The sequence below is a fragment of the Psammomys obesus genome, unplaced genomic scaffold (genome assembly GCF_907164565.1).
Source record: "Psammomys obesus unplaced genomic scaffold, mPsaObe1.curated_primary_1811, whole genome shotgun sequence".
Classification (NCBI taxonomy): Eukaryota; Metazoa; Chordata; class Mammalia; order Rodentia; family Muridae; genus Psammomys; species Psammomys obesus.
In genome coordinates, this window is record NW_026596466.1 from 5,244,859 (window position 1) to 5,268,751 (window position 23,893).

Here is a 23,893-nt window from a genome sequence, read left to right on the forward strand (position 1 = left end):
TACCACTGAGCCACACCCCAGCCCCTCACTGGGGGACTCTAGGCAGGGACTCTACTGCTGAGCTCCATCTCCAGCCATGGGTTGCTTTCTAATTTTTAATTTAATAAACAACAAGCACCGTACCCACTGAGCCGTCTTGCAGGTCTATGACTTGCTTTTAAAATGCTATCACAGTCGTTTATTTGTGTGTTTGTATGCACATGTGTGTGTGTGAGGGTGCACACGTGCATGGTGTGTGTGGAGGTCAGAGGACAACGGCCAGGAGTTGGTCCTCTCCATAGTGTAGGTCTAACCCAGGTTTTTAGGCTTCATGACACTGAGCCATGTCATTGGCTCCTGATTTCGGTTTATTATATTATGGTATGTGTAAACGTGCCCAGGATGTGTGAACAGGTGATGGCACACACATGCCATTACATGTGGTGATCAGGGGATAACCTCCGGGACTCAGCTTGATTCTTCCTCCAAGGTTCCTAGGAATGGAGCTCAGGTTGTCTGGTTTGTGGGAAAGGCATTTTAACCTGTTGGGCCACCTCAGGGATCTTTATTTTATTTTATTATTTTAATTTTATTTGAGACAGGGTTTCTCTGTGTAGCCCTGGCTGTCCTGGACTCGCTTTGTAGACCAGGCTGGCCTCCAACTCACAGCGATCAGCCTGCCTCTGCCTCCCCGAGTGCTGTGATAACAGGTGTGCGTCACCACACCTGGCTTCACAGACCTTTCTTTAGGGCCCTCCTTCTATATACTGTCCCTCGCTGCCCCCTGGAAACCCATGTCCCCGAGATAGGAGGGTTCCAGAGTCCTGTCCCCAGGACCGGCTAAGCCCTCGACATCCTGGGTCAGATGACCTTGTAGTGGCCCGAGGAAAAGCAGTCGCCCGGCAGCCAGCACTGTGCCTGGGTCTGGGGCTCCCTGGCTCTGACCCTGCCCCCTCTCTTGCAGTTCATGGCATCTCACGGGAACATGGCCGCCAGAGCCGCATTCGAGTCCAAAGTACCGCCCTTCTTCTACCGCCCCACGTTCTCCGACTGCCAGTGAGTACACAAAGGGCTCTGTCAGGGCCCTGGTAAACATCGCTGGGCCTGGCCCGGGGTGGCACTGGGCGGGCCAGTGGGGCAGTCAGTGGGAGCTTCGACTTTGAGTATTTGGAGAAAGCTTATGGCACAGGTCCGCAGGAGCCCAGCAAGAAGGTTGTGTCCCTCTGGCTATGTCCCTCCCTGCAGTGGAGACATCCATCCATCTCTGTGTCCATCTATGTGTGCATGCATGTATCTGTCTATCTTCTGTCTACCTGTCTGTCTCTCTAGCTACTTGTTTGTTTTTCATTTACGGAAAAGTCTTGATCTGATCATAGCCAAGGCTAGCCTGAAACTCCTCACCTTTCTGCCTCAGCCTCTTGAGCACTAGGAACAGGCATGACCCACCATCCTGGTTTTACTGCCTGTGGCTACTGAGTGGACCTGGATGCGCTGGGCGCCATCACTGTGTCCCCTTGGGGTCTTTGGGTCATGAGCCTCTTGGATGATCCTCATGGCCCGGTGGAGGATGTAAGAAGCTGGTGAGACCAGCCACCTGGTATCAAGAAACTGCAGGAAAACAAAGGAGGTAGTTATCTGCCTCCTCTCAGCCTCGGTTTCTTCATCTTCCAAGGGAGCAGGGACACTGACAGAGAGAATAATAAGGCAGTGACAACTGTGGGCTTGCTCTGCTCCTACTGGCTCCTGGGTTCCCAGCCCTAGCTCTCTGTGTAAGCCTCCCCCTCCTGGCATGTGGGAGGGGGAGCTGTATCTCTCTTGGCCCTTGCCTGGGGCACACCTCCATGAAACCCCCTTCCGGCTCTGTGTGGCACTATCCAGCTCTTGGGGCATGGCTCTGTGTGGTACCTCTCAGTCCCCCAGAGCTGGGGCCCCTTTAGATTCACCGTCCTTAGATTCTCCACTGACTTTCCTAGTGGTCTCAGGGTTTCTTCAGGGCAGAGCAGGACAGAGCATTCCACCTTGTCTGTCTTCTGGGTGCCTGGCACAGCCACCCCTGTGGAAGTCAGGCAGAGTGGCTGAGCCTAGCCACTGGGGCACCTCTGCTCATGAGGTACCGTGGCCACCCAGCTTAGGTGCTGGCCATCTCTCCCCTTTCAGCTCCTGAGTAGCCCTGGGCCTTTCCCCAGCAGAGCACTGTAGCTCACCATAGCTCACTGTATTCTCTGAACAAAACGGGACTGAGGCCGGTCATGGCCCCTGCTCTGATGACCCGGTATGTGGCCAGAGAGCTCCGACTTGTGGACACAAGGCCTTCAGTCCACCCACTGTAGCCCCTGATGTGAGGCTCTGGGCCTAGAGTGGTTGAGAGAGCTCCTGGAAGACACAGGGGCAGGGATCCACACTGGAAATCCCCAGTCTGTGGGCAGGCAGAAGCCACCCTGACGTGGGTCAAAGAGAGGCCAGCCTTGAGCCAGCTGCACGGCCGTGCAAGTTGCTTGTCCTTCTGGAACTTTCCAGGAGGAACTTTTCCTTTCCTAGACCCAGGGTGAGAGGAGACCTGACCCCTCCCCTGAGTGCAGTGACCCCTCTGTGTGCTCCCTTTGCACCCTGCCTTTGCCCCTCATTCCCGGCCCTGGTGTGGTTAGCTCTGGCTCCACCTGAGCCGCACCCAGGCTTGTGTTTGCTCAGCGTTTTTCTTGAATTGACTCACTTTGTAAACCCAAGGTCCTGGGGTGACCTACCCCACACACCCTGGTAAGGGAACCTCCAGACACCTGGCATGGGAGGGAGGGAGGTCACAGCTCCCCAGTGAGGTCCCCAGACTTGGGCACCGCAGAGGAGAGGGGATCTCCTTGAATCTGTAGGAGATGGGAGGCTGGGAGGAGAGAAGGGGAGAATGGCAGCGGGAGAGGGTGTCACAGTCCTGATTTCCTGATTGCAGAGGAGAGGCTGGGGTGTGTCTGGGGACAGGTGACTTAGAAGGAAGAGGTGAGGGGTGGAAAAGAAGGAAGGAGGGAGGAGGGGGAAGGAAAAAGAAAAAGGAAGAGCAGGTGCATGAGGAGAGAGAGGAGGGAGAAGAGAGTGAGGGTAAAAGGAGAGAGAAAGGGGGAGGAAGCAAGGGTGTAAAAGGAGGGGGAAGGAGTGTGGGGAGAAGGAAGAAGGGGTATAGAGAGAGGGGAGGAAGGAGAGAAAAGGAGAAGGAGGCAGGAGTGTAGGAGAGGGACAAATGGGGAGGAAAGGAAAAAGGGAGGAGGAGAGGGAGGAGCATGAAGAGAGAAGAGGGTAAAGACGGAGAGAAAAAGGAGGGAGGAAGGAAGAGGAGGAAGATGTGGGAGTGTGAGGAGGAGGGGAAGAAGAGAGAAGAGAGGGAGGAGGGGAGAAAAAGGCAGGAGTGTTGGGAGAAAAAAGGAGGAGAAAGAAGAGGGAGAGGAGGAGGCAGAAAGGAGTAGGGAAGAGAAGATGGGAGTAGGGAAGAGGGAGGGTCCCTTGTGGCACACCATGGGTCCAGTGTGGGGCTGTGTGGTGGACGAGAAGCTGCCATGCAAGGTGACAGGCAGCCCTGTCCGCGTCTACACACTATCAGACACTCACCTGGCAGGCCCGGACTCAGCGTGAGTTTTCACATCTCACCGGTCTCAGGAGAGAGAAGCCAGACCCTCGCTGGGCCTCAGGCCCTATTGCCCTGCCCCATGCATTCACCTCTACGAGGGGCTACCCGGTGGGGGGGCACACCTAGCCCTCCCCTACAGGTGCCTGTCCCCAGCCTGCCCGTTTCTCAGCACAGCTCAGGGAGCCCATGCTGTAACCAGCTCTTCTGAGGCCTGGTTTCTGTCACCAACTGCTCTGTGGCCAGGGCCTTCTGCACTTCTGCCACCACTTCCTGGCCTGGGCTGAAATGGTCTGCACTGGTACAAGAAGGTCACCTGGCCCATCTTCCTACATGGCGGTGCTGGCCACTGGGCCCTCTCCAATGGTGGCATAGGAGTCCGTGTACAGACTGGGTGCTGTGACAGAGGCCATGCACGAGCCTCTGTGACCCATGCGAGCGTGTATGGTGGGTTCTGAGGGTTAGCATTGCCTAAAGGAGACCGTGTAAACCGCAGGGCCCAGGCAGGGCTAGCTGGGGCATCTGACCACCGATCGCTGTTGAGGACAGTGCGTGCGGGGTGTGACGCTGGAGTGGAGATGCCTGTGTGAACTGCACCGTGCTGGGTAACTGCCGTGCGCTGGCGTGCTCTGGTGTGAGAATGAGGCCCTGAACTCTAACCAGCCTTGGGGCCTGTCAGAGCAGATTGTGTGTCATCAGATTGTCCCAGCCACAGTCCCGGTCTGCCCCCCGCCCTGGTTCAGGGAGACACACGGCGGCGGCTGTGTCCTGTAAACCTTCATGTCTTTGGAGACGGAGCTGCATCTTGCCTTTTAGGGACAAGCTAGCCGTGACTTCTCCCAGCACTCTTCAGTTCTGATCTCAATGTCGGTAGGCACATTCCTCTGCCACTTTAGTGTGAAGCTAGGGCCTCTCTCTGCGTGGGCTGAGATGGAGCCACACACTCGGGAAAGCCAGTGGTCACAGCGAGATCTTAGGGTTCCCCGACAGTGCCCCCGCCAGCACCCCAACAGTATTCTGCCACAGTTTCTTCAACACCCAACTGGAACTGTGGAAGCAAGGGTAGCAAGGACACAGGATGGCTGCGGTGGCTGAGCGCTTGCCTTAGCGAGCTGGGTCCAATGCTGAACACTTCGAAATTAAAACTATTTCACTCTCCCAGCATCCCCAGCTGCAAGCCTGAGGTCGAGATCACCTCTTCCTGCTGCTGTCTCCATCTCTGTGGGTGTCTGAGTCATCAGTTGTACTGTGCTGGGCCAAAGGCCATAGGATGGCCTCTCCTTGACGTGATTTCTCTAATCTGTTTGCAAGTGAGGCTGACTCATTGGTCCTGGGGTTCAGGACCATACCATAAGACCTGGAGTTTGGTAGAAATTCAGTTACAGCAGCCTCAGAATTCACACAAGTTGGCCAGCCTGGGATGGGTAGAGATGATCTTAGCAAGGCCTCACTGTGCTGCCACAATAAATAAAAACAAGCAGAGCACCTGGGTAATCAGGTCCCTGTGCATATGCATGTGCAATATTGAGAACACATCACAGAGCCTCATGCATGCTGGGTAGACACACTTAGCCACATCTTTTGCCACTTACTGGCAGATCCTAGACAAGCACCCACTACTGGTCAAGACTCCAAACCTCTTACTGGGGCATTCTAGGCAGGAGCTCTACCACTGAGCCACATCTAGCCCCTTACTGGGGAATTCTAGGCAGGTGCTCTACCAGGGATTCTAGGCAGATGCTGTGGAGGCAGAATCTACACAAGTGCCATTTCTGGTGTGCACTCTACTTCCCAGCTGTGGTTTTGATAATACAACCCCCTTTAAAGAGGGTTAGAGTGCAGAGGGGGGCAAAAACTAGGGGAATGGGGGCCCAAAGAGAGGCCACCATATTCATGGGGCAAGTTCAGGGCCTGGGCTGGATGTGAGACTCTCCAAGGGTTGCTAGCAGCTGGGAACCTCAGGGAAGGCCATGAGAGGAGACATGCCCTAGGGCTCTGAGCAGGCAGGGAAGTGGGACTTTGTCCCCTTGTGGACTTGCACCCTGGGAAATTGAATTAGTTAGTTTTCTCTTGCTGTGACAGAACACCATGGCCAAGGCAATTTATAAACAAAAGAGTTTAATTAAGCTTATGGTTCCAGAGGGTTAGAGTTTTGTTGTTGTTTTGCTTTTTGCTTTTTTTTTTTTTTCAAGACAAGGTTTCTGTTTCTTGGCTGTCCTGGACTTGTAGACCACGCTGGCCTTGAATTCACAGAGATCCGCCTGCCTCTGCCTCTCCAAGTGCTGGGATCACAGGCATGTGCCACCCAGCTTTCTGGGCAGGTTGTTAAACGAGTAGAGCATCTGTGTAATGAGGTGTGTGTGTGTGTGTGTGTGTGTGTGTGTGTGTGTGTGTGTGTGTTATTGAAGACACTGAAATAGCACCTAAGAGTGTATATCTTGACCCACAAGCAATTCCACCAATTGGAAACTAAGGATTCAAACATATGAGCCTGTGGGGGTCATTATCATCTAAACCTCCACATTCCATTTCTCCCATCCCTAGGCTCTTGGCCATACCATAATGCAAAGTGTATTGACTATGGCTTAAAGTCCCCATAACAAGTCTTAACCAACATGGCTTCTGAGACTTGGGGCGACCTCTTAACTGTAACGCCTGTAAAATCAAAAGCACAGCACACACTTCCAACAAACAATGGCACAGAACATACATTACCATCCCAAAAGGGAGGAACAGGGGCACAGTGAGGAAATAATGGCCCAGAGCAAGGCCAGAACACAGCAGGCAAACTCCTGTAGCTTCATGTCTGATGTCAAAGAGCTTCGCTGCTTCTTCCCTTCCACATTTGCTGACTATAACATCTCTCTCTCTTTCTTTCTCGCTGCTCTCTCACTCCTCTTCTCTTTCTCTCTCTCTCTCTCTCACTCTTGCTCCCCTCTTTCTCCCTCCCGGGTCTCTCTTGCTCTCCCGCTCTCTCCCTCTCCCTCTCTCTTTCTCTCTCTCACTCTCTTGCTCCCCCTCTCTCCCTCCCGGGACTCTCTTGCTCTCCTGCTTTCTCCCTCTCTCTCTCTTGCTCACCCCTCTCTCCCTCCCCTGGTCTCTCCCTCTTGCTGTCCCGCTCTCTCGCTCTCTCCCTCTTGTTCTGTCTCTTGGGTTGGTTCCACTCCCTGTCTGTAGCTCTTCCTGGAAGGTCACCCACAGCTCTGGCATCTCCAACATCATGGGGTCTTCAACACAATCCAGGTCTCCTTTGAGCAGGATGTTCTCAGAGCTTCATGCAGTGATACCCTTGCCACCACGCCTGGCTGCAGGAGCTTTCCTTGGCCATGGAAGATTGCACAACCCCCTTCCTAATGCATCCTTCAGGATCCGACAGCCAGAAACACACGGCCAACGCTGCCAAGCTCAGCTGCCTGCTTGGCGTGAACCCTGGATCCCTCTAATAGCATCTGCACCTGATTTTATTTACTATTGCTTTTTAAGAGCAAGACCTTCCTGGGGCCTTTTATTTTCACAGGCTTAGTGGGGAGGGGTCTTGCCCTGAGGATACCCCTCCCTTTATTCCAGTGAAGATCAAGGTCTGTCCTTAATGGCCTCATCTCCCTCTGTACGACTCTCAGGGCTAACATTAAATTCTCTTGCACTCTGCTTCTCTTCAAACTGTACATTTTGTGTTTCTTTCAGACCTCTGAGAACTCCATGAGAGCTGTAACTAATAACCACACAACAGAACCACCATGAGGTGTCTCAAAATCTCTTCTGCCAAAAATTACGCTGTTGTTTTTCAATTTAGCTTCAGGCATATTCTTAGGACAAGGGCAGAAGACACCCAAATTCTTTGCCAAAAATATCACAAGAATGGTGTCTAGGTCAGCTGCTAGTACTGGCCTCCTCTGAAGCCTCTTGAGTTGGACTTCCATAGTCCACACACTCTCAGCACGACTGTCGTCCGAGCTCCTGGTAGGAGCCCACTAAGCTCTGCTTATCGCACTTAACAGCTTTCCTATTCCAAAGCCCCAGAGTTTTCCAATTTCCTCCAAAAAAAAAAAAAAAAAATCCAATTGATTAGGCCTGTCACAGCAATAGCTCACTCCCTGTTACCAACTTCTGTCTTAGTTCCTTTTGTTATTGCTGTGAAAACACACACACACACACACACACACACACACACACACACACACACACACCACGACCAACGAGACTTATATTTTAAAAAGATTTAAAATTTTTTTAAAAATTTAATTGGGCTTCTGGTCCCAGGGGTTTAGGGTTTATAATGGTGGAGCCACGGCACAGGCGTGGCCAGCCAGAGTACCACCTGAGAGCCCACGTCTCAATCTGCAAGCAGGCGGCAGAGAGCTAACTGCGAACGGCCTGAGTCTACGCCTAATGCCACAGCTCCTCCAGCACGGCTACACCTCCTTATCCTTCCCAAGCGGGTCCACCAGCTGGGGACTAAGTATTCAAACATATAAGTATCCAGACACGGGAGCCGGCGGGGACACTTTCATCCAAGCCCCCTCAGTCGTGGACCGTCATCATCTGTCCGGCCCTCGGTTGTCTCTGCATCCCGATACAGCAGCCAGCTGTGCTCTTCCTCTGGACGTGTGTTTCAGGTTGAAAAGATGTATCGTGGTCCTTGGGTACGGAAAAGGGATTGTGAGGCTCCTGCAGCCTGCTGCTGACACTGAGGACTCAATCTCTGGGTCAGGGGGCCCTGAGCCTCTGTGTGGGTGCCACTCTGAACCCCCACAGCACCAGCCTCACTTCCTCGTGGCCATGTGGAGGGTGTGTGCTGGCCTGGGTCAGTGTATGTAATATGATAGCCAATATATGGACTCTCCTGATGTGGAAGGTCTTTGTGGGAAGACTCATGACTCAGGCAGGGTCCTGGCACATGTGGTCACAGACGTTCCCAAAGCAGGAAAGGAGCTGGCTCCTCCCAGGCCACAGCCACACAGGGGGCCAGCTAATGTCCCAGAAGCTGCATCGTCCTGACCCATGGTGCCCTGGAAGGCAGGCGTCTTAGGAATAAGACTAGTGCAGATGTAAATAGGAAAAAAGAGGGTGACACTGTGGAAGAGTGACTGTGTTTGTTTGTGGTGGGGTCTCCTGTTGGGCAGCCATGTTCATCCGTGCTTCAGGCAGATAAGGGCCATTGTGACTCCGGTGATGGAACCGTATTTCTGCCTCAGTTTCCCCCATCCCACAGCTTCCCCTAAGACTTCAGGGACATCCATTAGTTAGGGGATGTATATCTCCGTATGTGTGTATATGTGTGTGTGTGTGTGTGTGTGTGTGTGTGTGTGTGTGTGTGTGTATGTGTGCAATCTTGGATGTCATTCCTCAGGCACTATTCACTTTATTTCTTGAGATGGGGTTTTTTGCTGTCCTGGAATCAACAACTCCACTAAGCTGAGTGGCAGGGAGCCACAGGCACTCCCTGTCTTCTCTTTGTGCTGGGATTACAGGCATGTATCTGGCTTTTTAAGGTGGCTGTGGGGGCTTGAACTCATGCCTACAAGGCAAGTACTCTACCTACCGAGCCATCTCCCCAGCCCTCTATGTTCCGAGCACTATCGCCCTGTATTGGCCGGGAGGCCATTTTCAAGGCCTCGCCAGCAAGGCTAGTAAAAGGTAGTGAAGGCAGGAGATGGGGCTGAGCCATCCGTCCACACAGGAAGGACAAGATGGTACTGCCATGAGCTTGGGAGCTCACATTCACACAGCCAGATAGTAAAGTGATGCTGTGGGGATGGTCAGAGTCGCCATACTCAAGGCCTCTGTGAGGGGGTGGGTGTCCAGCAGAGCTTGATGGTGGGAAGTCCCACACGGGAGCTACGGCTTGAGGAGGTGGAGATGTGGCCAAAACCACAGGGGTCACATGGCACTCCGGTTTCATTTCTGTTGCTGTGATAAAAATACCCTGACAGAAAACAGCTTATGGGAAAAGGAGGTTTATTTGGTGTGCCAGCTGGGTGTTTTTTTTTTTTTTTTTTCCTGTTATGTCAATTTGATACAAGCTAGAATCATCCAAGAGGAGGGAAGCTCAGTTTAGAAAGATTGGGCTGTAAGCAAGCCTACCGCAAGCATTTTCTTGACTAAGGAGGGCAAGTTCATTGTAGGTGAGGCCACCCTGGGCTGGGGGTTCTGGGCTCTGTCAGAAAGCTGAGCAAGCCGTGAGGAGCAAGCCAGTAAGCAGCACCCCTCCACAGCCTCTGCATCAGCTCCTGCCTCCAGGTTCCTGCCCCGCTTGAGTTCCTGTCCTGACTCCCTTGGATGATGAGCAGTGATGTGGAAGCATAAGCCAAATGAGCCCTTTCCTCCCGAACTGCTTTTGGCCATGCTTCTTTACAGCAAGAGGAACCCTAAGTAAGACATTTGGTTAACAAATCCAGGTGACAGGCCGTCAGATCACAGAAGTCACAATGAAAAGAGCTCAACGCAACTAGTCACAAACAGCCACAGCCAAGAGCATGCAGGAATGAATGCACGCTTGCTCCTCTCTTACACAGCTGAGGACCTCCCGCCTAGGGAATGGTATCGCCCAAAGTGGGCTAGGTCTTCAAGCGTCAGTTTATTTTCTCAGATGGCTCTAGGTGTGTCCTGTTGACAATTAAAAAATAGCTTCCCACAGGATCAGCTGCAGAGCCGAGTGAGGACCCCCGGGGTGTTTCAGGTAAACAGAGCACAGGTTCCCTCCCGGCCAACTCATTTTGGTGATCATGAGGCAGAATCCGGGGGACCAGAGGGGCCAGGAGGGGTAGCAGGGACTCCGGAGAATACAATGGAGAGCATCCTGTGTGAAGACTTGAAGCTGAGTAGGGCAGCCACCCATGCTGACCTCTGGCTCCGAAAAGCTGCTGTCAGGGGTAGCCGGGACATGGTGGTTCTCTGCATGGAACTTGGGGCCCAAGTAGACATCTGAGTCTCCTCTCTCCTTGTAGACTCCTACGTGAGCAGTGGATCCGTGCCAAGTATGAGAGGCAAGAGTTCCTTCATGTGGAGAAGCAGGAACCATATTCAGCAGGTGAGCTGTGCCCTTCCCAGTCTCAGGCTGGCTCAATGTTTCAATCGTGCGGTAGAGTCTTTTTCTGGTGCCTGTGGAGGTCGCAGGTCTGAGACCATCCTCTCCCCTGCAGGGGCATCAGGAGGGCTGTGGGCTGATGTGGGGAGCTGAAAGGGGCTGCTGTGGGCCAGACTCCCCATATCGGTAGAGGTCAGTGGCCACTGCCTCCCCTGGGCCTGTTGGTTCCAGTGGGTTCTGGGGCTTTGTGGAGAAGCCCTTATGGGACCATGTAGCAGAGGACAGGGCTATTTGAGCATTCAGGAGCTCAGCTCCCCGTCACTCACTTGGTTGATGGGCTACTGACTGGTATTATCTCATCTAACCTCTTGCCTGCTTCCGTGGGACCTTCAGCCTCGACTGGCTAGGCATCTCGATGACTGTATAAGTGGTATATGATGGGCATTGGTCCTGGGGCCTGGACCGTGGCTCCCTGGACAGCTCTACAAGACTGAAGTGTCTTAGTTAAGATTTCTATTGCTGTGAAGAGGCACCATGACCACGGCAACTCTTATAAAGAAAAACATTTAATTGGGCTGGCTTACAGTTCAGAGGTTTATTGTCATGGCAGGGACAGGCAGACATGTCATGGAGGCGTGCAGGCAGACATGGTGCTGGAGAGGTAGCGAGAGTTCTACATCTGGACCTGCAGGCAGCAGGAAGAGAGAGAGAGACACTGGGCCTGGCTTGAGCATCTGAAACCTCAAAGCCCATCCCAAGTGACACACTTCTTCCAACAAGGCCACACCTCCTCCCACACCTCCTCATAGTGCCACTCCCTGTGAGTCTAGAGGGGGACGGTTCATTCAGACCACCGCACCATCTGTCACTCTCCACAGGGCCGAGTGAGGACCCCCAGGGTGTCTGAAGCTTATCTCCCAGGTTCTTCTGGCTTTTTCTAGGTGATGTGATCTCCAGTTGCAGAGGTGGGCTGCTTCTGTGGCTTTGCCCTGGCCTAGGGCCAGCATAACCACTTTATTTTCTGTGGCTCACACTGTAGGGCTGGCTGAGAGGACCCTTCATTTGGCAGCTTCCATTGCCCTGTTCTGTCCCACTGTGCAGGAGGGCTCCGTCTGTCTGTGAGGCCTCAAACCTGGTGTAGGGACTGTATTATTCAGGGTTCTTCAGAGGAACAAAACTGATGGAACGAATGTCTCTATATAAATATAAAGAGATTTATTAGAATGGCTTATAGTTTGTGGTCCAGCTTGTCCAGCAATGGCTGTCTACCAACAGAAGGTCCAAAAATCCAGGGTGCCTCCGCTGGCTTTCAGTATACTCCAGAATCCTGAAGCAGGCTCTAATGCCAGTGAAGGAATGAACTTGCCAGGAAGCGTGAGAGAAAGCAGGCAGAGAGAGCAAGCTTCCTTCCTGTCCTTTCCGTAGGCTGCCAGCAGAAGGTGAGGCCCGGATTTCAGGTGGATCTTCCCACCGCAAACTCCCTCGATTTAGGGTGGGTCTTCTGACCTTGAATGATCCAGTTAGGGAAAAGCCCTCCCTCAGGCACTCAGCAGCTTAGGAGTCGGCTAATGCCAGATGTAGTCGAGTTGACAACCCAGAACAGCCACCGCTGGGACCTTGGATGCAAGCACGCTTCCCTGCTTGCAGAGCCTGACCACCTGCTGGACAGGTGTGCTCCCCAAAACAGCGAAGCGACAAGCTGCTGTGTGTCGGAACAGTTCCCTCACTCTCCAGCGTCCAGCACAGAAGGTTGAGCCCCAAGCACGGTTGTCCACAGCGGAACTCCTGGGTAGCCACGAGGCAGAGGTGCCCTGATGGCTATCATCAGTGAGGGGAGAAATGGTACAGCCCCATGTTACAAGAATGAGAGGTTTGACAATCCTCTGCTGACACGAGCTCCGTTTTGGGGTGAGCAGAGTGTTCCTGAGCTAAAGGTGTGGACCCCGCAATACTGCAGCACGATGGTATTGGAGAACTGAACCTCAGTGGGAAGGGGTGATGTCTCACTGTTGAGAGAGGGCAGAAGGGCTGTGCACAGGTGCGTTCCCATTGCCCGCTGCCTCAGACCCTCCTCTCAGTCCTCCCAAAGCCGCTCAGCCACCCCTCCGAGACTCTGTTTGGGTTCGTCCTCTTGGGTCACCTGGAACAAGTGAATTGTGAGCAGGGCCGGGTGGGAGTGCTCCGCTTGCTTCTCCAGGAGAGAGGTGAGGGCCACGGTGCTGTATGCGGCAGTGGGGCCTTCTCCAGTGTCGGCCCGTCTCCTGCCTCACTCCTCGCCCACTCAGGGCCCAGCCACGTGCTGTGCGTCCTTGGCTGCCTGCCCCAGACACCAATGCCTTCACACCTGGTAAGGCTGCAGGGTCTGTGAAAGCGAACGAGCACCAGTCAGACCCAGAGTCCCAGTCCACATGCCTCCTCTTCATCACAAACACCTCAGTTATTTATTTAGTTATTTGTTTATTTTTGAGACAGAGTCTTGTTGTGTAGCCTTGGGTGGTCTGAAACGCAGATCTCTGCCTGCCTCTGCCTCGTGAGTGCTGGGGTTAAAGGTGTGGGCCAGCACAGCCTCCCACCTGAGCAGTTCATAACAGTGTATGACCTAATGTCAGAGGTGGCGTGGACTAAATGGTGGAAATGTCGCTGAATATATTGCCTCTGCTGTTATCAGTGCCCTCTGATTTTAATCACAGGTGCTCAGCTCAACTGAGAGTGTGCAAAACGGGGTGTGGATGGGCTCACATAAGTGTCGCTGTGGCAGGCATGGCTTGATCTAGGTTCTGATCAGTCCTGGCAAAGACTTGCTTTTGTGTCTCTGCCTCCTGGTTCTGCTTTTCTGGGTCAATGTCTGAGCCCTCTGGGGCAGCTTTGCTCTAGCTGGCCCAAGTCTGACCTCCTGTCCCAAGGGCTTGGAGGAGGGGGATGGGCAGAGCACATAGGTCAGAAGTCTCATCTCATTGGTCAGACTGGCCTGATTATGTGCTTGCCTGTCAGGATCGGGGAGATGGGGTGCCCAGGTCACATGCTTGCCTCTGGAGCCAGGCTGGTCCTGGCAGAATGGAGATGTGGATTCCAGAAGGGATGTGCACACAGGCCACAGAACCAAGGCAGGCTGCCTAGCAGGCACCTGAAGGTGTTTAGGGCTCAGTGCCAATCTCCAGGTTGTACATAGTGCTCAGGTGACAAAGTGGTGGCTCAGGGTCTCCCCAGGCTAGGTCCACCCAGAATCCTGTTAGCCCTCGGTGTAGCAGAGAAGCCCTCAGGAGAACAGGGGAGGATTTAAGTTCAAGGCCAGCCTGGACTACAGCGAGACTCTATCTCTTGTAAGAAAAGCAAGGATGGGGTGGGGAGAGACGGCTCATCCCAGAAGTCTTTCCCTTCTAAGTGTGAGGACACAGTTAAGCCATGGCTGTCTGGTACACAAGGCCTGGCCAGGCAGCACGGCTCTTGGGACTAACAACTGTGTGCACCCTTCATCTAAGCAGCGGGTGGAGGGGCGGGTTGCTCCAAATGAGTCTGTTAGCACGGCAGAGTGGGGAGGCGGAATTCAGCAGTGAGGAGCCTGACTAAGGGCCCAAGAGCAGAAGGAAGAGATGTGAACAGACTCCAGTGCTCAGAGCTAACATGCTGGCGACCAGCAGCGCCTGAGAGGGAGGAGCAGAAGGCGGCCCTGTGGTGTCAGGGTGCTTCCCTGAGCATCCTCTGTCTGGGACTGGATACCGGCGTCTAAATGGGGTCTGATGACTCCCTCAAGGAGAAATAACGAGGTGGGCAGCCTCCCCGACTTGGGGCTCCTCCATGCTCTCGTGCCCTGCACTCCCAGCAGCACCCCAGCAGGGCTCAAAGATAGGACCCTAAGGGGACAGGACCCCAGGGGCTGAGGATCCCCACATGTTTACGTTTTTGGAAGGAGGGTTCTGGGTTTTGGAGGCAGGGTCTCTATGCGGTCCACACTGGTCTGGCAGCCTGCACTGGTCTCTAACACACCATCCCTTTGGCTCAGCCTCCCCAGAGCTGGGATTGTCGGCACGCACCACCCTCCAGGCCTGTTCCCTTTCTTTAAACAGCTTTTCACTGTGAGCTGCTTTCCTTCTTGCCCCACCATACTTTGAGACCTAAGGGGTACCCTCTACCCACTCTCACACCACAATGTCACCTCAAGATTGTGACTCAAGGCCACAGTCTCCACACTCAAGGGCCTGGCAGGCAGTGAGAAGGCCACTGGGAGCCTCTGGCTACCAGAGGACCCTAAATGCCTTCATCACATCCAACCTGCTCTTACAGTGACCTCTTCCTCTTAACACCAACTCAGGTGCCCCTCCTGGCTTCCCACAGGGCAGTGGGGCCTCAGGATGGCTCTAATCAGCCTTATTTCCCTCTTTACTTTCCCTCTCTATGCTCTCCTTTCAGGGCTTGGACTGGAACCCAAGCATGCCAGCTAAATCCTCTACCACTGAGCCATACCCCAGCCCCTAACTGGGGAATTCTAGGCAGGTGACCACTGAACCACACTCCAGCCCCTCACTGGGGGATTCTAGGCAGGGGCTCTACCACTAAGTCATACCCCCCCTCTCACTGGGGGATTCTAGTCAGGGCCTCTACCACTAAGCCACACCCCCCACCCCTCACTGGGGGATTCTAGGCAGGTGACCACTGAGCCACACCCCAGCCCCTCACTGGGGGATTCTACACAAGGGGTTTTACTCGCCCCTCCCAACCAGTCCCCAGCCTCGGTCCCCTCCTCTTACCACAAGCATTGTCTCACGCAGGGCAAAGACACTGCCTATCCTTGGGAAATGCAGAAGTCTCCTCAGATGGAGAAAGGGGAAATGTGGGGCCCCAAAAGAGGTGAGGCCAGGACTCTTCAGAGGAGTGGCCCCAAGCCTGCCCGGAATGAACCAGAACTGTGGGTTCCCGGGGCTGGCTCCTAGATGCCTGTGATCATGCACAGACAAGCAGGCCTGCATGGTTACTGGGGACTGAGAGGGCTGAGGCAGCCAGCTGAGGACAGGGGTCACATGTCACCTGCTCAGGGCCTCTGCCTTCAGAGTCAGCAGGGGCCCGGCGTGGAGGAATTTTACCTGTTTTTCCTTGGGGTCTCACAGCTAGCTGGGCTAACCCAAGAGTTAGCATTTCTGGGGTTAAGAGAAATGGATGACAAGGTGATGTGACATTCAGGCTAGAGACCAAGGGATGTCCTGAACAGCATGTCAGGACTGACACGGAGCAAGGACACTGACCACAGTTTCCTCCACAAGGCCCAAGGAGCCACAGGGACATCACTGGGACCATCCAGCCCACACCCCTCCCCAGACTGAAGGACACAGGAGCAGGAGGTCAAGGGGTCATCTGTGTGAAGTCTCTGTGTGGGGAAATAGCCCTGTTATCGACCCGCCCTACCCAGCACACACATTGCACAACACCAGGCCTATTCCAACATTTCTACCCCAGGACTGAGACCCCGTCCCTCTCGGCGACCACGCTCTGCAGCGTCTTTATGCCAGCAGCCACCGCCTTCTGCCTGCTCTCCTCTTTCCCCGCTGTCCACCAGCTTGGACGTGATGGACGGCCTTCTGTGCCAGGCCTTCTGTCGCAGAGCAGGGAGCTGCTCATCCACAGTGGAGCCTATACTAGTTTTGCAAATTTCATTAGATCTAAAGAAGTTTCACAGAAGCCTGTGGTGGAGGCTGGACAGCAGAGCCTCTGGCGCTGAAGCGGCCACTCACATCAAGTCTGTCTCTCGTTCAGGTCTGACGCAGGAGCCCAGGGGAGTGAGACTGAGCACCTAATCTAGGATGGCGCTCTTGGCTCTGTGGAGTCCTGGATAACTGGCTGCTCTTCTCCAGAGATAGGCAGCGGGCTGAGCAGGGCAGACCTGGGGGCTGGAGCGCACACTCCCTGGGAACTGGGTTTCGAGGAGGTCGCAGGCTGCATCATCCAGGGCTAGAGGAAGGGAGGCAGCTCTGGGCTTCCAGCCCAGGCAGGTGCTCACTTACAGCCGCCATCACTTGTCCCGTCCTGACAGTGACAGAGACTGCTGGGTCAAGACCCCCATGGCCATCCCCTCCAGTGCTGGGCTTGCCGTGTGGCTAAGGAAGCAGCAGGCAGAGGTGGGCCTCTGTGCTCGTGGCCTGGACTTCTTGGTATGTGTGGGGGTCCAAACGCCTTGATGGCTTGTCCTGAGTTACAGATATGCTTGTCCCTCAGCAGGGACACCCATTGCATGGGGCCAGGTGACCCCAGGGCCCGGCCACACTCTCCTCTGTATGCCAAGGTCTCCCGCAGCTGGCCGGAGGTGTCGGTGGCCGGTGTGCCCTACACCTGAGCCCACCGTCCTTTGTACCTGCCCCTCCCCAGCACTGCCCTGGCAAGTGGCTGGGTAACAGCTGCCCTGGCTCCTGCCCCAGACTGTCCGGCCTCCATCCGAGCCTCAATGGTTGCCTTTCACAGGGTAGGGTGGCTGACAAGGCATGCAGACAATGGCCTTTGTTGTCCAGGACCAGGCCACCATCTCCCTCCAGCAGGCATGGCTTCCTGCCTGGGTCTCTCCAGGAGGTGCCCCCTTCCCTCCGTGAAATTCGTGGTCATGCCAGGCAGGGACATCCCAGTGCTGCTGCCCTCCTGACCTTTGACCTAAATGTCATTGTGCAAATAAGGAGGGAGAGAGGTGCGGTGCCCTCAGAGTCAGAGCTTTGCCTGGCCTCAGTTTCTCCTTCTGTGATAAAGCTGGTGTATTCAGCATAACAGTGGGGGATCATTGAATCCTGACACGTGTTGGACACATGGCCAGGGTGAGGCACCCTGGGCTGTTTGGTACTGTGAGAAGGTTGGGTCCTTTGAAGTGATGGTGGAAGCTAGGTAGGGCATCGCTGGACCCAGGAAGCCCCATTTCCTGACTGTGTCTTCCATGTGGGGTAGGCTTGTCCCCTGTGTGAGCCTTAATGTTTTGTGCCTGTAGTGCCCTTGGATCTGTCCAGGTGATGGGCTCCAAATGAGGGGTCACTGGCAAGGTCAGCCAGCCTGCCCACAAGTACTGGACCTCTTTTGGGGCCCATGTCCCAGCCACTCTGAGTGCAGTGGGCTGGTCTGGTGGCCTTGCTAGACCACAGGGACAATCTTGTCTCATTTAGCTGTATCTCAGGTTGATGAGGGAACTGAAGCCCAGAAAGGGGTGACAGTGAGGGTCCCTGCCACCCTGTCTGTGAGATCATCTGGTGGATTCCTGTTCCGAGGCTTCCTGATGCTGTAGCGTGACCCTGAACAGTATCTCTAGGGGAATGACTGCTTTTGTACAAGATGGCCACACAGCTCAGAACCCCAGAGCTCAGAACCACAGGCTGGAGCTGGCTCCCTCCCCACCGGGCTGTGCTCTGCTGGCTGCTGAGCAGACAAAGTAAACAGGAAGGAATGTGGGACCCTTGCATTGAGGGACCCTTGCATTGAAGGGTCCCTGTGTGTAACCAGTACATCAGGGAGGCTTCAAGCCAGAGCACTGCATTACAGAGGACACATGATGTGTCCAGAAGGCAGTTCCTGAGAGGCGTCAGTTTGTGCCAGGGCCAAGGGGTCAGGCATTCTCCTGAAGGCATGCCTCCCAACTGGGCCAGTGCAGAGGGCCATGCAGCCATCGCTGGACTGTGGAAGCCTTCCTGGTGTGGCCGATCAGAGAGGAAAGGCCTCCCAAGGAGACACAGAGAGGAAGAACGGACTCTGTTCCCAGAGCCCAGCCAGGAAATAGCTACAAGGGCTGAGCAGAGGGCGGTCACCTGCTGCCCTCCTGCTTCCGGAACCCTGGGCTCCTAAGATGGGAAGCAAGGCTCCCAGGGAGCAGGCAGAGTGGGGCCCTGCAGGTGAGTGGAGCTGGAAGGCTCCCAAGCAGTGATCTCAGCCCTGTCACCCACGAGGCCCTCTGTCCTCCGTGGAGTTAGAGCACCGCTGTGAGGCCGCAGCAGGCAGACAACCCAGAATCGGAACCTGCGTACAAGGAAGCTGTGTTCCCATGGCCTCTCACCTGTAAAGGTGCACAAGGGACCCAGGTTGCTTCAGGATAGAGCCCAAGTGGCCAGTGGGCAGCGTGTCTATGCAACACATGAGTGCCGTGTTGGCGGAGGCCAGGAGAGGGTGCTAGGCAGCGGGAGCTGGAGCTGCAGTTCTGAGGAGTGTGGGTGCAGAACCTTGCAGTTAGCGGCTGGGCGTGGCTGACCCAGTTCTGGGGAAGGCCACAGGGCCTCAGTTTCTCTGGCTCCTCTGCACCCAACCTTCCGTTGGTAATACCCAGTGGGAGAGGCCAGGGGACACGGGTGCCTCTGCCACTCCTGAGGGTCCCACAGCAGTCCTGAGTGTGGGACACCCCCCTGGCTCACACCTTAGCAAGCTTCCTGTCACAGTCATAGCAAGAACACGTGCTCATTGCCCTGAATTAAAAACAAAAGTACACTTTGCATATAGACCACACAATTTACATACACTTTGCATATTCTGTTTGGAATGCAGTTCTTGAAGTTGGCGGGTTATGAAACCATGTGAGTGAAGACGATGCCATAGTGTCCTGCTTCCCCCCTGTGGCCCCGTTTGCCTGCGTGCTGAGCGGAGATAGGCGTTACAGTGCGCTTCAGGGCCCAGCCCGAGGCTGAGAGCTCATCCTACCCCTCACAGGCCTCGCTGCCGCTGCCGGGAGCGCATCCTATGGCAGCAGGCCATCTACCCAGCTCAGGGCACCACAGCGGCTTAAATGTTGCCCTACTGAGGGACATCGGGTTCTTTCCCATTTGTGAGGCTCAAGAGTGAAGCCCCCGGGTCAGGTGGCGCACACCCGTCACTCAGGAGCTGAGGCAGAAAGATTGTGAGTTCAAGACCAGCCTGGGCTACAGAGGGAGACACCCCTCCCCCAACTCGGAAAGAAACCTCCAGTCTGGGTTGCCTACTGGCCATGGCACTGTATGGCCACAGCCTGCAAACCAGTGCTGACTGAACCTCCTGGCCTCTGCCTCAGGACTGGCTAGTTCTTTCAGGGAGCATGGTCACTTCTGGTCCTACCAGGTCTCAAGTGTGCCCAGAAGTGTAGCCTGGCTGGGAGGCTGACCAAGGACCCTGGGCTGGGGTGGACAGGGGCCATCCGTCCAGGCCAGTGGGGCTGGGCAAAGGTTCACCACTTGTCAGCCCCAGATCCCATGGTACCAAGGAGGAAGCAGAGCTCTCAGAGAGGCCTAAAGTCTGGCAGGGGCAAGCTAGGGAGGCTGTCAGCGACATTTCCAAAACATCCCTTGGTTTGCTATCATGGGCCTGAAATGTAGGCAAGGAGGCAGCTTGTGGGGAAAAGTGACCGGTCCGATAGAGTATCCTTCGGACATGGACCTGGCCTGGCTGGGAGGACCCACTGCTTCAGGCTGCCCTGTTAGAGCCTCAGAGGGGCAGCAGGGTTCTGTCCAGCCCAGCATGGAAACAATGGCTCCCGAGGTGCGCCTGCCACCTGCTGGCAACTGTGAGAACAGCAGGTGAGAGGCGTGTTCTGCCTGGCTCCCTCGGTCCAGCTATAAAACATGGCTTCTTGGTTCTGGAGGTGATGGGGTGGGAAGCTGCTGCACCCAGTCTTGCTGCCCCTGAGCACCCACTTTTGGAGTCCAAGCTCAGCAAGCCTAGAGAATCTGGGTCCTGAAGCTGAAGGAAGGCCAAACAGACTTACTGCCCATCTAGGCTAGGTGTTCAAAGAGTCAATCAACAAACACTCTAAGTGGGTGCTGCCTGGGCTAATGGGGCCTGTTGGTGACCCAGTACCCAACTACAGAAAGAGATTTGCCTTCTGAGGCTGTGGCAAGGGAGAAACGCAGCCACCCCATGGCCTCAGAGAGGCCCTGTCCCCTGAGAAGCGGGGGGGGGGGGGGGGGGGAACAGGCCCCTTCTGGCATGCCCTAAGACTCATAGTCCCATGGGCGCCAGCTGCCCCCTCCCTGACGCCAGGCTGCTGCCTTTTTATGGCCACATGTCTCAGAGAGCACAGAAAATAGCCCCTTGTGTTTGGTACCGGGGACAGGGCTGCCGGGCAGCAGGCAGCCGAGGAGGACATGCTGGAGAGGGAGTCTGATGTGAGCTGGCCCGGCTGTCAGGGTCTGGCTGACCTGTGGTCCTCATACCGGGGCCGCACTCTCAGCCTTGAGCACATTGCCAACGGTCAAGGCTTTCCAGGCCCCTCTTTGCCAATGGAAGGCACTCGGACACTGGGCAAAGCCTGTGCTCTGCCCACCCAGCGGGAATGGCCACCGAGCGGGTCCGCCGGCAGAGAGATTGCAGGCGTGCAGGCGTGCAGACGTGCAGCAGCAGCCGCAGCTCACCAGCGAATGTCACCACGCCGGGGGGTGGCCCAGGAAGGAGGGCAGGGTAGCGAGCCGAGACGAGCCCACCACATCAGCTCCTTGTGGAAGAATGAGACTGACCAGGCACAGCAAAGCTGGGCAGTGGGGAGGGCAGGGAGGGCCCCCAGGAAGGCTGGACCTTCTGAGGGTGCTTTTTGAGACAGGGCTGCTCTGTGTAGCCCTAGCTGCCCTGGACTCACTCTGTAGTCCAGGCTGGCCTCCAACTCACAGAGATCCACCTGCCTCTGCCTCCTGAGGGCTGGGGTTAAAGACATGTGCCAACCCCACCCTTTGAGAGAGCCTGTTTTTGCCAGCAGTTGAAGTAGCTTATAACTGCCCCAAGGCAGAACTGTGCCAGGGTCCCCAAAGGAAGCCAACCCCAGCCTCATGGGCCAGCTCTGGGAAGGTCCTTCTAGCCTGTGGCATCCTGGTGCTGGTAACCGTTTCTGCTCCTTCTCATGCCCTAGGACCTGTTTTATTTCTTTGACATCAGCCCACCTGACAGTCCTGGGCCACCTCAAACCCACTGTCCCCAACTACACGCCTAGGCCTTGCTTCTTAGGTGCCTTGTCCAGGTGGGAAGATCTGAGTGAGCAAAGGTGACCCGGGCCCCAGAACCTGTGGTCTGGCCGGAGCGTCAAGGTGTCTGTGCACAGGAGGCCTCGGGCCAGCAGCAGGACAGACAGGGACAGGGTCAGCTAGGGGAGCCTCCTTGACAGTCAGTTCTCACTTCCCCAGGATACCGGGAGGGCCTTCTCTGGAAGCGTGGCCGGGACAACGGACAGTTCTTAAGCCGGAAGTTTGTGCTCACAGAACGAGAGGGTGCCCTGAAGTACTTCAACAAAAACGACGTGAGCCTGGCATGGAGCGGAGGGTCGTGGGTCCTTCCCTCGTGGGGTCCTGGCCTCCCCTGGGTCTGCAGGGCTGGAGTGTGTCAGTCTTCCCAGGGTACACCCCTCGTCATAAATGTGTGCGTCCACACACTCCCTCCCTCCTTCCCACCCAGGACTGACCCCTGTCCCTTCCTGGAGCCTCCAGGAGCCAGGACTGCTGGGAACGGTCCTGGGAAGCCTGGGGCTCCCCCTGGTGGGAGCTCCCGGGAACAGACTGGGATAGTGCCCTCGGTCAGCAGTGCGGGGTGCTGTTGGTTCCTGGCTCCAGGTCACCTGTGGGACGGTTGCAGGGAGGTGTGGAGCTGGCCGGATAGAGGGATGGAAGGCGAGGTGTGCCAGCCTGAGAGGGAGCTCAGCTCTGTGGTGCTCTCATGCAAGATGGCAGCTTCCTCCCCTGCCCTTCGTATGGGGCACTGGCTCGGAGACGACTGGCCACCTTCCTGGGGCCACCGCAGCCAAGTGTGTAGTGGCCCTTTCTCTGGGACCCTTGGCATCAAGAGGGGGCCACCATCTGGGACGGGGGACCCCAGGAGACATGCCTGGAAGTGCCCTGGCTAAAGATCCGGCTGAGGGACAGGGGTGGAGCTAGTCACATAGCCCCGTGGAGCTATAGAAAGACTGGTCTGGGAACAGTAGCAGTAGCTAGGATCCTGGGGTCTTGGCGAGCAGTCTCAGATTGCAGGCTCCAAACGCACAGGCGAACAGGAATTGGGGCAGGCTAGGACAGAAAAGAGATTAGGGGGAAGGTCACCCAGATACCAAGTGTGCCCCGGTCTCACTTAGTCCCCGTCACCCAAGGAAGTAGACTTTTACCTTCCGCTCACAGGCTCGGAATCTCGGGGGCAGAAAGATTCAGTAACTTGCCTGAGGCTGCACAGCACGCCCAGGTGTACTGCTTCTGTCCGTGGCTGCTGTCTGGGTTCCGACTAGCCTTCCTTCACAGGCCAAGGAGCCAAAGGCTGTCATGAAGATTGAGCACCTGAATGCTACCTTCCAGCCGGCTAAGATTGGCCACCCCCACGGCCTGCAGGTCACCTACCTGAAGGACAACAGCACTCGTAACATCTTCATCTACCATGAAGATGGCAAGGTGGGCACCACTGGGGGGAGGGGAGGGCACCCCCGGAGGGCCACTAATCCAGCACTCCGTGCCACAGGCCTCACTGTATGGGCAGACGGGCACCCCAAGCGTGCGTGCGTGCGTGCGTGCGTGTGTGGGTGTATATATGTGTGTGCAGAGCTGAGTGTTTCTGAAAGGCCAGGGAAGCTGGAATTTTGGCCTACTCCCTCGGGAAATCGCCACGTCTCTAAACATGGTTTTGGGTACCGTTTGCTAACCCCCAGGAAGTTAAGGGTCCCCCACACTGTTCCCCTGAGCCATCATATGTGTAAGGTATTTGTTCAGGTTGTGTTCAGGTCTGTGCCCTGGGACTACACTGCCTCGTCTGCCTGTGAGAAGCAGCCGCGTCTGCCTGTAGCGACTGGTGTCTACCCAAGCTCTAGGGCTGTCTGGACATCTAGGGACATGGGTGGACATGCCTCACCCCCTCCTTCCCTGTCTTGGCCTGGTCTGCGCTGCTCTGTGCCCTGTTTGGGCTGGAATACACCTGGGGTAGCTTTCTGAGGAGATGAGCCTGGGAGGCAAGTGAGCCGAAACCCTCTCTGGCACTTCACCTTTTCTCACTGCACTCTGACCAGAAAGAGAATTCAGGTTCGGACTGTCCCAGCACGGGGCCTCGGCTTTCTGCTCATGTCCACAAGGCCAGTGGGTGTTCTCTTTACTGAACTCGTCCCTCTGTCCTCTCTCTGGAAGCCCTGTCTTTCAGAACGTTATGCTGAAACTTCTCTCACTCACTAGTCTTCATTCTCATGTCTTCCTTTATTCTTTTTTTTTTTTTTTTTTTTTTGCATGTCTTTGTGGCATGTGTATTTTTTTCATGTGCAGGTACACTCGAGTGCGGGTACACGTGCGTTCACGTGGTGGCCCAGGCTCCATGCTGGGGCCTTCCTCAGTCACTAATTCACGGAGGAAGGTCTCCCA

At 55.5% G+C, this 23,893-nt stretch overlaps 1 protein-coding gene across 1 annotated transcript in view; it reads left to right on the top strand.

Annotated features, from left to right (window-relative positions):
• The window catches only part of Adap1 (ArfGAP with dual PH domains 1), a 34,148-nt gene that overhangs the window by 4,983 nt on the left and 5,272 nt on the right, over nt 1–23,893 (top strand). Inside the window, exons 2-5 of the mRNA XM_055598619.1 lie at nt 944–1,035; nt 10,534–10,616; nt 21,698–21,810; nt 22,796–22,942. Of these exons, the coding sequence (XP_055454594.1) occupies nt 947–1,035; nt 10,534–10,616; nt 21,698–21,810; nt 22,796–22,942 (432 nt within the window). The 5' untranslated portion in view covers nt 944–946. The remainder of the gene's footprint in view (nt 1–943; nt 1,036–10,533; nt 10,617–21,697; nt 21,811–22,795; nt 22,943–23,893) is intronic.